This window comes from Triticum dicoccoides, chromosome 2A (assembly GCF_002162155.2).
Source record: "Triticum dicoccoides isolate Atlit2015 ecotype Zavitan chromosome 2A, WEW_v2.0, whole genome shotgun sequence".
In the NCBI taxonomy this organism is placed as follows: Eukaryota; Viridiplantae; Streptophyta; class Magnoliopsida; order Poales; family Poaceae; genus Triticum; species Triticum dicoccoides.
Window position 1 is genome coordinate 586095044 of NC_041382.1, and position 13065 is coordinate 586108108.

At 45.1% G+C, this 13065-nt stretch overlaps 1 protein-coding gene across 1 annotated transcript; it reads right to left on the reverse strand.

Moving 5' to 3' along the window:
* Positions 1 to 11509: 11509 nt before the first annotated feature.
* Positions 11510 to 12844, reverse strand: LOC119357983. The gene has a single exon (XM_037624730.1). The coding sequence runs from the start codon at positions 12842 to 12844 to the stop codon at positions 11510 to 11512; it is 1335 nt and encodes a 444-aa protein (XP_037480627.1).
* Positions 12845 to 13065: the final 221 nt, after the last annotated feature.

The window sequence follows — 13065 nt, forward strand, 5'->3', positions numbered from 1 at the left end:
AATATGGCAGAAATCTGTCAAAACAGAACAACATGTAAAGATCAATTTTTTAGACCACCTTCTGTTGCTCAAATCGAAAAGTGCAAAACTAATGAAAGTTAGAAAAAAACCAGGGGCACATGATAATTGAATTTCGTAATTTTCTGACGTTCTGGCTGGGCACAGGAATTGTTTTCGTAACAGCACAGAATCTGTCTCAGGACAGCAACTCCCAAAAATTGTACCTTCTTCCATTAGAGGCTATCCTTGGCACAAAACCAAACAAAAAGGATAAGGAGAGGTTGCTACAGAGGTAACAACTTCCAAGACTCAACAAAAAGAGAAAACCAACAGAAAATAAAGCATGGGTTATCTCCCAAGAAGTGATTTTCTTTAACGCCTTTCAGCTAGGCGCAGAAAAAAAGAAGTGTAGTCAAGTGTTCCCAGGTGGAGGAGCATTAAGATCAATAGCAGAGGTCTTTTCAACAACGCGTTGTATTTTATCTATAAAGGTTTCAGAATTCCCTCTCTCAACTCTCTAGGGTTGGCTACTTTCGTCAAAGGGGTTTTCAGGGACAATCCAATCAAAATTCTTTTCATAGGCTTCATGTAATGCTACAAGCTTACAAGGTATTGCTACCTTGACATCCTCTCTATTTTTGATTTTTTTCTAGCTTTTCAAGGACACTAATAACATCTACACAAGAGCCTAGCATCTTATAACGATCAAACACTTTTCTAGCTTCTAGAGAAACACCACCAAATTCATTAAGCAAAGTTTCTAGGATGAAATCCTTCTTCTCAGCATCCTCAGTATTGTGAATGTTAAGAAACATTTGCTGCGTTATGGGATTAAGACTAGCAAATATAGCCTCCAATAAGTGAACTAAAGAAGCTGCAGCAATCTCATAATTAGGAGCAAGTTCTACTATGGATTTGTCCTCAATGTCATCATGCTTACTAACATGATTGAAGAAATCTTCTATATTTTCTCTTCCAATTATAGAACCACTAACTATCAAAAGTTCTTTAAACATGAACTGAGGGAGCAACATGTTTAAAGAAAACAAAGCAACTAAGCTACTACTAAAAAGGAAACTAATTTTTTTGTGGTTTTCTAGAAGAGGCAAGCAAAACAAAACTAAGGAAACTAAGCAAGACAAAAACAAAATAAAGAGATTGGATGTGAAGGACTACCCTTGTGGAAATCTTCTTCTTCCCCACGGCGCCAGAAAAGTCTAGCAGGTGATGACAAAGAAAAACTTCTGTGAGTGCCACTTTACTTCCCCGGCAATGGCGCCAGACAAGTGCTTGATGTCCCTAGTGATGATGGTTGGGGATTGTTGGGAAACCCCAAGAGGAAGGTATGATGTAGGACAGCGGGCAAGTTTCCCTCAGTGATGAAACTAAGGTTATCTAACCAGTAGGAAGCAAAGAATGGCACCAAGGTTGAAGTAGAGACCTGCACAACACAACCAAATTACTTTGCCCCAACTAGACAGTGAGGTTGTCAATCCCACTGGTCTTGCTGAAAACAAACGATTAATTGTATCGAATGGAAAGAGTTTGTTTGTAGTAAAGAAAACAGGAAACCGTAAGCAGCAGGTTGTATAGCAATAATAAAGAGAAGGACCGGGGTCCACAGTTCACTAGAGGTGTCTCTCCACAAGACAATAAAATGCTGGGTAAACAAATTACAGCTGGACAATTGACAATTGAGAAGGCACACAAAGATGCAAATACTAGACAAGATGAATATTATGAGATTGATTTGGCATTACAACAAAGATCACAGACCGCCATCCAACTGCATCTGTGACTAAATAGTCCACTCACAGAGATATCATCCGAACAAACCATGGGTATTAAGCTGCAAACAAGCCTACTAAGTAAGCTCTAACAACAGACTATTGCATTAAGTAAAGTGTGTAAAATAGACAGTAGAACCACCCTTATTTGGGCAGAGCACCATCTTGTTCTCCCTAGTGGCAACAACACATCCACATCCTTAGTCGTTTCTGTCGCTCGAGCACAGACATACTGGAGGCATGAACCCACTATCTAGCATAAATACTCCCTCTTGGAGTTGAAAGCAACTACTTGGCCAAAGCAACCACTAATAAGGAGAGCATGCAAGATCACAATAACACCAAAGAGATTCAAGATCTATCAAAGAGAAACTCAAGATCTATATTCAACTTGAACATTATACTCAATAACTAGTCAGATCCCAGCAAACCAACACAAGGAACATTACATAAAGATGATCTTGATCATGTTAGGCAGCTCAGAAGATTCATACATGAAGCACAGTAATAAGATGATCTCAATCATGTTAGGCAACTCATGAGATTCATACAATGGAGAGAACAACCATCTAGCTACTGCCATGGACCCGTAGTCATATGGTGAACTACTCACACATCACTCGGGAGGCGGGCATGGTGATGAAGAAGGCCTCCGGTGACGATTTCCCCTCTGGCAGAGTGCCGGGAAGAGCTTCTGATCTCCCCGAGACGATGGCGGCGGCTACGGACTTCTTTCTGGAACTTTTGCGCTATATCTAGGGTTTTCCCTCGGGGTGAATAAAAGGCAAAAGGGCAGAGCCGGAGGTGGGCCAGGTTGGCCACTCCCCTCCCAGGCGCGACCAGGGGGGTACCCGCGCCTGGGTGGTGTGGGCCCACCAGGCCTCCCCTAGGTGTCCCCTTCTGGCTTCTGGAGTCTTCTGGTGTAAAACTTTGTAAGATAACTTCCTTTTCCAATTCCGAGAATATTTATTTTTCAGCTCTCCTGGAACCAAAAACAGTAGAAAACAGGAACTGGCACTTTGGCATCTTATCAATATGTTAGTGACAGGAAATCAAATAAAAACACCAAGAAACACAAGTAAAACATAGAGTAATTGGCAATAAACAAGCATGGAGCATCAAAAATTATAGATATGTTTGCAACGTATCACCATTCCATGAAGAGAAGGTTCAATAACCTCTTTGAGTTCTACCTTCCTATTATTCACTTCTTTTGAGAGAAATTCCTTCTCTAAAAATGATCCATTCCTAGCAACAAAAACCTTGCCCTCGGATTTGTGATAAAAGGTGTGCCCAATTGTTTCTTTAGGATACCCTATGAAGACACATTTTTCCGCTTTGGGTATGATTTTGTCAAATAGCAGTTTCTTGACATAAACATCGCATCCTCAAACTTTAAGAAATGACAGTTTATGTTTCTTGCCAAACCATAATTCATGCGGTGTCGTTTCAATGGATTTAGATGGTGCCCTATTTAAAGTGAATGCGTCTGTCTCTAGTGCATAACCCTAGAATGATAGTGGTAAATCGGTAAGAGACATCATTGATCGAATCATATCTAGTAAGGTACGATTTCGATGCTCGGATACACAATTTTGTTGTGGTGTCCCGGCAGGTGTGAGCTATGGAACTGTTCCACATTGTTTTATATGTGTGCCAAACTCGTAACTCAAATATTCTCCTCCACAATCAGATTATAGAAATTTGATCTTTTTATTATGATGGTTTTCAACTTCACTCTGAAATTCTTTGAACTTTTCAAATGTTCCAGACTTATGTTTCATTAAGTAAATATAACCATATCTAGTTAAGTCATTTGTGAAGGTAACGAAGTAACGATATCCACCGCTCGCTATTACACTTATTGGACCGCATACATCAGTATGTATTATTTCCAACAAGTCTGTCGCCCGTTACATAGTACCAGAAAACGGGCTGTGGTTCAACAAATTCTTAGGAAAATAAAATAGCTTATACCCCAGAGATTACTCCATATGTTTGTGATTCTTGTCAGTTAGCTAAGAGTCATCAGTTACCATATCCAGTGTCTACTAGTAGGTCTACTGTTCATTTGGAACAGGTGTTATCTGATGTCTGGGGTCCTGCTCCTCTTTCTGCTGGGAAACATGCATACTATGTAAGCTTTATCAATGATTATAGTAAATTTTCTTGGATATATTTGCTCAAGAAGAGTTCTGATGTGTATCAAGCTTTTTTGAATTATCAGCAGTATGTTAAGCGCAAGTTTGATAGGAAAATTATTACTATGCAAACTAATTGTGGGGAGGTGAATATGAAAAACTTAATGCTTTCTTTCAAAAGGTTGGCATCTCTCATCATGTGTCTTGTCCTCATGCCCATCAACAAAATGGCTCTGCTGAAAGAAAGCATCGTCACATTGTTGAAGTAGGGCTTGCCTTGCTTGCAAATGCGTCCATGCCTCTCAAATATTGGGATGAAGCCTTCCTCACAGCCACCTTTCTCATAAGTTTGCTTTCGAGCAAAGTCATTGATCTTGAAACTCATTGTGAATGTCTCCTTCATATTAAACCCAACTATGATGCTCTTAGAACTTTTGATTGTGCTTGTTGGCCCAATCTTCGTCCTTACAACACACGCAAGCTTGCCTTCCGTTCCACACGTTGTGTTTTCATGGGTTATAGTCCTCTTAATAAAGGGGTTAAATGTCTTGACATGTCCACAGGACGTGTGTACATATCTCGAGATGTTGTGTTTGATGAGAACGTGTTCCCCTTTGCATCTCTAAATCCTAATGCTGGTCCTCTCCTTCGAAAAGAAATCCTGTTACTCCCCACATCCACACCAAATCTTTATGAAGGTGCACAAAATTCTAATGATCATATGCAATCTATTGTGCCTATTACTGATGCTCTACAGGTATATGACACTCCTGGTAAAAATTCGGGTTCAAACGGTGAAGAAAATAGTTCAGAACCTGAACTTGAAAATTCTAGGCAAAATGACGAAACTGGTAAAAATTCTGATGTTGAGGAACATTCTTATGCCTCTGATCCCGAGGAAAATTGCATGCAGGAAAAGGACAACGCGTCGCTGTTGTCGCCTTCGAGTTCCGTGTCAACCCCTCTGCTGACGTCGCGTGGAAGCCCTGTCGCGGCCCCGTCCCGCGGTCCCCTGCGCCCGCATGCAGACCACACACCCTCGGCCAGCCCTGCTGCGGACCCGTCCCGCGCTCCCCTCCACCTGCGTGCTGGCCACACGCCTTTGGCCAGCCAAGTCCCGCCGTGTGGCGACGCTGCTGCGGCTCTGGGCGGGCACACGCTCCCGACCAGCCCCGTCTCATCGCTGTCTGGCGGGTTGTCTGGCGGATCTTCTTTGAGGGGGGGCTCAAATGGAGAACACTCTGTTGCCAGTTCTGAAAATTTGGGCGGTGAAGGAAATGCAAATGATTCCGACGATAATTCTGACGATTCTGCACCACCTACTCCTGTGCGTATGGTTCAACAACCTCCTGGTGTTCGCACCCGTCTTCGGAAAGGTATACGACATCCTAAGAAATATACTGATGGCACTATTCGTTATGGTATGCTCTCTTCGACATGTGAACCTCTTACATTGACTGAGGCTCTCAATGATCCTAAATGGCATGATGCGATGAAAGAGGAATATAGTGCTTTGATTGAGAACAAGACTTGGCATCTTGTTCCTCCAAGCAGCAAAAAGAATATTATTAACTGTAAATGGGTCCATCGTGTCAAGAAACGAGCAGATGGTTCTATTGACAAATACAAAGCCAGACTAGTTGCAAAAGGGTTCAAGCAAATGTATGTCATTGATTATGAGGATACATTTAGTCCAGTGGTTAAAATTGCCACCATTAGAACTGTTTTGGCTCTATCTGTTTCTCGTGGTTGGAGTCTACGACAGCTAGATGTCAAGAACATGTTTCTTCGTGGTGTTCTGGAGGAGGAGGTCTATATGAGACAACCACCAGGTTTTGAACATCCTCATGCTCCACATCATATTTGCAGGCTTGATAAACCATTATATGGTTTGAAGCAACCATCAAGAGCTTGGTTTTCTAGGCTCAACTAAAGTTGCATGATCTTGGTTTTACATCTTCAAAGGCACATACTTCATTATTCCTCTTTCACAAGCTAGATGTGACTATGTTTGTGCTAGTCTATGTTGATTATAACATAGTTACAAGCTTCTCAGATCAAGCCATTAATGCTCTAGTTTGTGACTTGAACAAAAAAAATGCCATCAAGGACTTGGGTGATTTGCACTATTTCCTTGGTATTGAGGTGAAGAAGGTACACAATGGTCTAATTCTGACTCGGGAAAAATATGCTTCAGACATACTTGCTGGCATGAGAAATTGCAAGGCAACTCCTACACCTCTGTCCTCTTTAGAACAGTTGTCTCTTTCAGCTGGTACACCTCTTGGAGCTGAAGATAGTACTCAGTATAGAAGTATGGTTAGAGCTTTGCAGTACCTGACCTTGACTCGGCCAGATTTGGCTTTCTCAGTGAACAAAATTTGCCAGTATCTTCATGTTCCTACTACTGAACATTGGACAGTAGCCAAAAGAATTCTCAGATATGTCAAGGACACGTTGAAGCTTGGAATCTCTATTGTTCAATCTTCTTCTATGTTTCTCAGTGCATTCTTTGATGCTGACTGGGCAGGTTGTCTTGATGATAGACGTTCGGCATGAGGTTTTGCTATCTTTGTTGGACCAAATTTGGTGTCTTGGAGTGCCAGGAAACATGCAACAGTGTCTTGTTCTAGCACTGAAGCTGAGTACAAGTCACTTGACAATGCTACAGCTGAGTTAATTTGGGTTGAAGCTTTGCTCAAGGAACTTGGCGTAAAACTGAAGGAAAAGCCAAGTCTTTTGTGTGACAATTTATGTTCTACCTATTTGTCTGCAAATCATGTGTTTCATACTCGGACTAAACACGTTGAGATTGATTTTCACTTTGTCAGAGAACAAGTTGCAAATAATCAGCTAGTCATCCAGTTCCTAAAGTTAGATAAGTTCAAGCTTAATCTCAACATGTTCCCAGGTTGAGATTAAGGAAGGATGTTAGACATAGTATCCTAATAGGACTCTTGTGTCCGTGTATTGCTCAAACACGTATCACGTATGTAGCGATCTCGAGGCCGAGTCGCTAACGTAGCGTTGCCTTGCCTCGAGCTGCTCTCCTCTCCTTTCCCATATATATGAGAGTCCATTGTACCTTGTAACACACAAATCAGTATACAAAGTTTCACATTGGATGCATTCGGCTGTGTGAGCGTTGGCTGGGTGCGTGATCCACCGCTGCAGCCCCCGCTACCCGCCCTTGCCTCCGCCGCCGTAGTAGAATATGCCGCAGGGCCACTCCTTGCTTCCCAGCAGGCGCACAAGGTGTAGACGACAGTGACGAGCGCGGCAAGACGGCCTCCGCCAGGTCGGGGGCGGGAATAGGTGGTGTGGGGACGCCCCGTCTAAGAGACTGAGGAGGAGGAGGAGGAGGACCACGAGCATCCCGCCTGAGGCCGAGGACCGCAGAGAGATGTCCCGCATCGCCGGCTGCCGATCCAGATCGATTCGGGAGTGATTCGACAATAATTTGGGGGAACTAAGATGAAGATGAATATGACACCTAGGCCCCATTGGCATTGAGAGTAATCTGTAACCCCGATCGGGATCATTGCTTTCCCGATGCGCCAAACACCTTCAGGGTTCAATTTAAATCGGGATTCAATAGTTTAGAATACAAAGGACCGGGATTTCAACTTTGGAGTTTGAATTGTCTAACCTCTACAATTTCAAGGTTTAGGATAGACTTTTTCCAAGAGATTACGAAGATTGCTTGATGCATGCACAAGCAGGGCTTTTCCTTTGAGAGTTCTCGAGGAGACAGCATAGATTCTAGATTGGAGTTTTGTATCTTGTATAATGGAAACAATGATGGACCGTGCTATCCAACGGCGCGGCATATTTGGCTTCCGCATGCGGCGGCAGGCGGTGGACCCAAACTGTGATATTTTCAAATCGAGCTGTCGTTGTCCTGCTGCACGCTATTGGTCTCCACTTTACTTTATTCGGATGCCTGCCTCGCATGCTCGATGGTACACGAAAAATGAGACGTCGCCCCCTTACTTTACCTTTTCATGTACATTTTTTACTTTACTTTATCAGGACCAAAATAGCCCTATTCAGGACCACACTAGCACTATCACATTGGATGCTAGCACGATAGCGGCTTACAAAAATGGTTGAATAGCAAAAAAAAAAGGTGCTGATTTCACAAATCAATTACCCGGTTACAACAATTACCAGATTTTTCAACACTAACTAACAACTAACTAACAGATTTTTCAAAACGCAAGGTTCTCAAAAAATACAATCACCAGATTATTTATTAGAAGCTATGAGGTTATTCTAGCTACCATATTCTTAAAATAAATGCGATTTCCCTATCAGGTTTAATATCCGCCATGTAGAAGCTATCAGGTTATTTACCAATAACTACCTGATTGTTTGATCGTAGCTACCAGGTTTAAAAAGCAAATGCTAAGCTCTCAAAAGTATTGTCACCAGATAGTACCAAGGTAGTTAGCAAATAACTACCCGATTCTTTGACACTAACAACCCGATTTTTTCAGAACAACTGACAATTTCTTGACAAATTGATTCACCAAATTACGGTGTCTAGCTGTCTAATTTCTAGTGTCTAGCTGCATAATTCCCAACACATATTTTTTGCGGGAAATTCCCAACACATAGCTGCACCGATTCAACTATGGAGTCACTCACACCACGGTTCAATGCAAAACTCCAGAAACAACTGATTGGGGAGTAGGGTGAGAGGAAAAATTCAGCTAGACTCGCCACCGTGCGCACACCTTCATTTTCTCGTTGGCGACGGCCTCCTCCTCGAGCTCAACGCCGCTGATGCCCTTTGCAAGCTTGATGATGATGGAGAGGAGTTGGGAAACCCCAAGAGGAAGGTGATGATACAGACAGCAACAAGTATTCCCCTCAGTTATGAAACCAAGGTTTAATCGACCAGTAGGAAGCAAATATGGCACCAAGGTTGAGATAGAGACATGCACAACACAACCACATTACTTTGCCCCAACTGGACATTGAGGTTGTCAATCCCACTGGTCTTGCTGAAAGCAAAGGATTAATTGTATCGAATGAAAAGAGTATGTTTGCAGTAAAGAAAGCAGAAAAACAGGAAGCAGTAGATTGTATAGCAATAATAAAGAGAAGGACCGGGGTCCACAGTTCACTAGAGGTGTCTCTCCACAAGACAATAAGGTGATGGGTAAACAAATTACAGCTGGGCAATTGACAATTGAGAAGGCACACAAAGATGCAAATACTAGACAAGATGAATATTATGAGATTGATTTGGCATTACAACAAAGATCACAGACCGCCATCCAACTACATCTGTGACTAAGTATTCCACTCACGGAGATATCATCCGAACAAACCATAAGTATTAAGCTGCAAACAAGCCTACTAAGTAAGCTCTAACAACAGACTATTGCATTAAGTAAAGTATGTGGAGTAGACAGTAGAACCACCCCTATTGGGGCAGAGCACCATCTTGTTCTCCCTAGTGGCAACAACACATCTACATCCTTAGTCGTTTCTGTCGCTCGAGCCCAGGCATACTGGAGGCATGAACCCATTATCTAGCATAAATACTCCCTCTTGGAGTTGAAAGCAACTACTTGGCCAGAGCAACCACTAACAACGGAGAGCATGCAAGATCACAATAACACCAAAGAGATTCAAGATCTATCAAAGAGAAACTCAAGATCTATATTCAACTTGAACATTGTACTCAATAACTAGTCAGATCCCAGCAAACCAACACAAGTAACATTACATAAAGATGATCTTGATCATGTTAGGCGGCTCACAAGATTCATACATGAAGCACAGTAATAAGATGATCTCGATCATGTTAGGCAGCTCATGAGACTCATACAATGGAGAGAACAACCATCTAGCTACTGCCATGGACCCGTAGTCATATGGTGAACTACTCACACATCACTCCGGAGGCTGGCGTGGTGATGAAGAAGGCCTCCGGTGACGATTCCCCTCTCCAGCAGGGTGCCGGGAAGAGCTTCTGATCTCCCTGAGACGATGGCGGCGGCTACGGACTTCTTTCTGGAACTTTTGCGCTATATCTAGGGTTTTCACGTCGGGGTGAATAAATAGGTGGAAGGGCGGAGCCGGGAGGCACCCAGGTGGGCCACACCTGCCGCAGGCGCGGGCCCACCCCTGGCCGCGCCTAGGGGGGCGTGGGCCCTCTGTGGGCCTCCAGCTCTTCCCCTTCTAGCTTCTGGAATCTTCTGGTGAGAAACCACTTTAAATAAATTCCTTTGTCGATTCCGAGAATATTTCCTTTGTAACTTTTCTGGAATAAAAAACAGCAGAAAACAGGGAACTGGCATCGCGACATCTTATAAAAACACCAAGAAGCACAATAAAACAGAGTAATTGGCAATAAACAAGCATGGAGCATCAAAAATTATAGATACATTTCCAATGTATCAGCCACCTCGCTCCCCCAGACGCGTGCTCAATGGCGGCGGCATCCCGGCGTGCAGGATGGAGGTGGCCTCACCCGCGTTCATCGACGACAGCGTCTCCCGCGGAGGATGGGAGGGCCCTCGTCGTGCTCGACGACGACATCATCCACACGCGCAGGATGGAGGCGGCCTTGCCTGCGTTCGTCGGTGGCAGCATCTCCGCACGGAGGGCAGGAGCGCCCTCGTCGCGCTCGACGGCGTCCCCGAACGGAGGATGGAGGCGGCCTTGCCCGCGTTCATCGGCGGCAGCGTCCCCGCGCGGACGACATGAGCGTCCTCCTCACGCTCAAAGGCGGCGGCGGCCCCGCACATAGGAGGGAGGCGGCCTCCTCGAGCAGCCTCCCGATGTGCTCTCCCGTGTTCTTCGACGGCGGCAGTGACGTCCTCTCCGGCGGCACGGCGGCGGCAGCGGATCCGATGCGTGCTCTGCAACGGCGGCGACCTCCTCCTCCCGTCCTCTCCGGCGCGGCGACGGCGGCGACCCCCTCCTCTTCGTGGCCCTTCCTTCCCGTGGCGGTCTTCGAGGAGAGAGAGCGAAAAAAGTGGTTGAGAGCGGGGCGAGGAGATAAGGTGCGGGCTTGATGGGATATAGGCCAGGCGTGGGCAGCTCCTATAGGCACGCGGTGCCTTTTTTGGGTCGTGACGCGCGGCACGAGAGAGCGTACGGTGCGGCGCTTCTCTGTCTCATTTTCCAACAATGATTCTGCCTAGGTAAAACAATGATGCTCATGCATTGTTGATGCATGCATCGTTCTCGCTCTCTCTTCCTTTTTTATGCAACGTGATAGTAGTTTTCTTTTATTGTTTTGATGTGGAGACCTGGTAGTCTAGGATACAACTTTGCGTAACCTCATATGTTTTTAAAGTTCAACTTTGCATAACGTTGCTTTTATTACGACATTGCATAGTGTACCCCGTTAAAAAAACATTATATAGTGTCTTTTAAAACAAAGGGGGAATATTGTGCGATGAAAAAACACTCCGTGTATACTTATATCTAACAAATGGCATATTGTTACATAGTATGAAATTTTTCTAAGTTGTTACAAATACTATTGAACTTTGGTTCAAAAAACAGATCCACGTCATGTTGTATTTCTCCCCCGTGGACTCAAAGTAACAAATAGTATTAAACCACTAGCTCGGGAGAAAAGATCCACATGGAATCAAAGTATTCAATGTCCCTCCATGTCTTGCTCATAGTTTGTGACTTCATGTTGTATTTCTTCCCCGTGTCGATAAAATGAATAGCATCTTGGTCCGCCTCATCACAAGTTGAAATAGACTTGCAGAAAAATCTGCTGATGAAAAGCGTTTGGCTGCCTAGCCCACCAACAATCGGCACCCAGCAGTGGGCACCTTTGCAGGCATCCGCCTCATAAACATCTACCTTGAGAGTGAAGCTGATATTATAGGGAGGCACTCGAACTTGTCGTATCACCATTAATAGTTTTCCACATGACTCGACTAAGTACCAGTGGTCCCTAACTTCATCCTCATCATCCCACCAAGGAGTAACGCCTTCAAGAATCATGTCATCGCCGGTTTTCTTCCGGCGTTGCTCTATGGTGTCCTCTTTGCTCTGTTCCTCATTATTGGCGACCTCATCTATATTTCCCGTATCATTGTTCGCGGAGTCAAAATTTCCATTATCATCGCTCCACACGTTGAACCAATAATTTTCCGGTGGGTGCCTGATGAGGCGCTCGATAGTTGTGATGGTGGGTACGCCTTTGTTGTCGATATCTATACCAAAAGAGACAAGATCCTCGGCGTGAGTGATTCCATATAGCTTGTCTCCAAGAAATGCAGTGTCGACGATGTAGATGAAGGGAGCACTTTGTGGCTTAGGCAACCACACACCTTTCCCTGGCCGGATCAAGATGATAGGATAATTCCAATTATTGGTCATGACGACTATGATGTCGTAAGGGGTCGTCCGCATACGCAGTTTGTGGACCCCGAAAAGCTCAGAAGCATGGCCGATCACAGCGTCAAGCTCTGGGAGCGGCACAGTCGTGTTGGTGAAGGGATCATGCAAGAAGTAGCTATGCGTCTTCTTCCTGACATCCGTGCGATCGAGGAGGAGCCAACTATCAGCCGAGGCCACGCATCTCGCGTTCCTGGGCAAGGAGGGGATGCGCGCGGGCGAGGTGCCGGCGGCGTCCGAAGGTGTGAGGAAGATGCGCGCGGACATGACAATCCAGGGGATCTGCCTTGGAGCCGGAACGTGCCGACTCATAGCCAAGTGCCACGAACGACACACGGCGCGGAAGCGAGCGCGATCAGCAGAGGCCGAGTGTCGGGCACGGCGCGCCGCCTCGAAGCCATCGGAGAAGTGGAGGAGCCGGCGTAGTCCAGACCACGCCGTGGAGACGAGGCCACGCCGATCAGTGGAGGAAACGAGGCCGTCGATGATGAGGTGTAGCACGTCCTCGGGAATCTCAGACAACGGCGACGCCATTGATTGATTGATGCAAGGTCTCTGGATCTCTCTGGATCGCGTGAAGCGTGATAGTCGGTGCCCCGTAGTCCTGCTCTGGTAGTTTGTTCCGATCGTATGCATATATATGGATCTGGTATAACCGCATAGGACTATCCCGAAACGGCCTGGTACCCTTTTTTTTGGTTCCGAAACGGAGTAGTAATCCGGAGGCCAGCTGAGTTCGCCGTAGTCAACTCTCT

Bases quoted from the DNA above. Each gene is read 5' to 3' on its own strand.
- LOC119357983 (XM_037624730.1), bottom strand. From the start codon at position 12,844: ATGGCGTCGCCGTTGTCTGAGATTCCCGAGGACGTGCTACACCTCATC.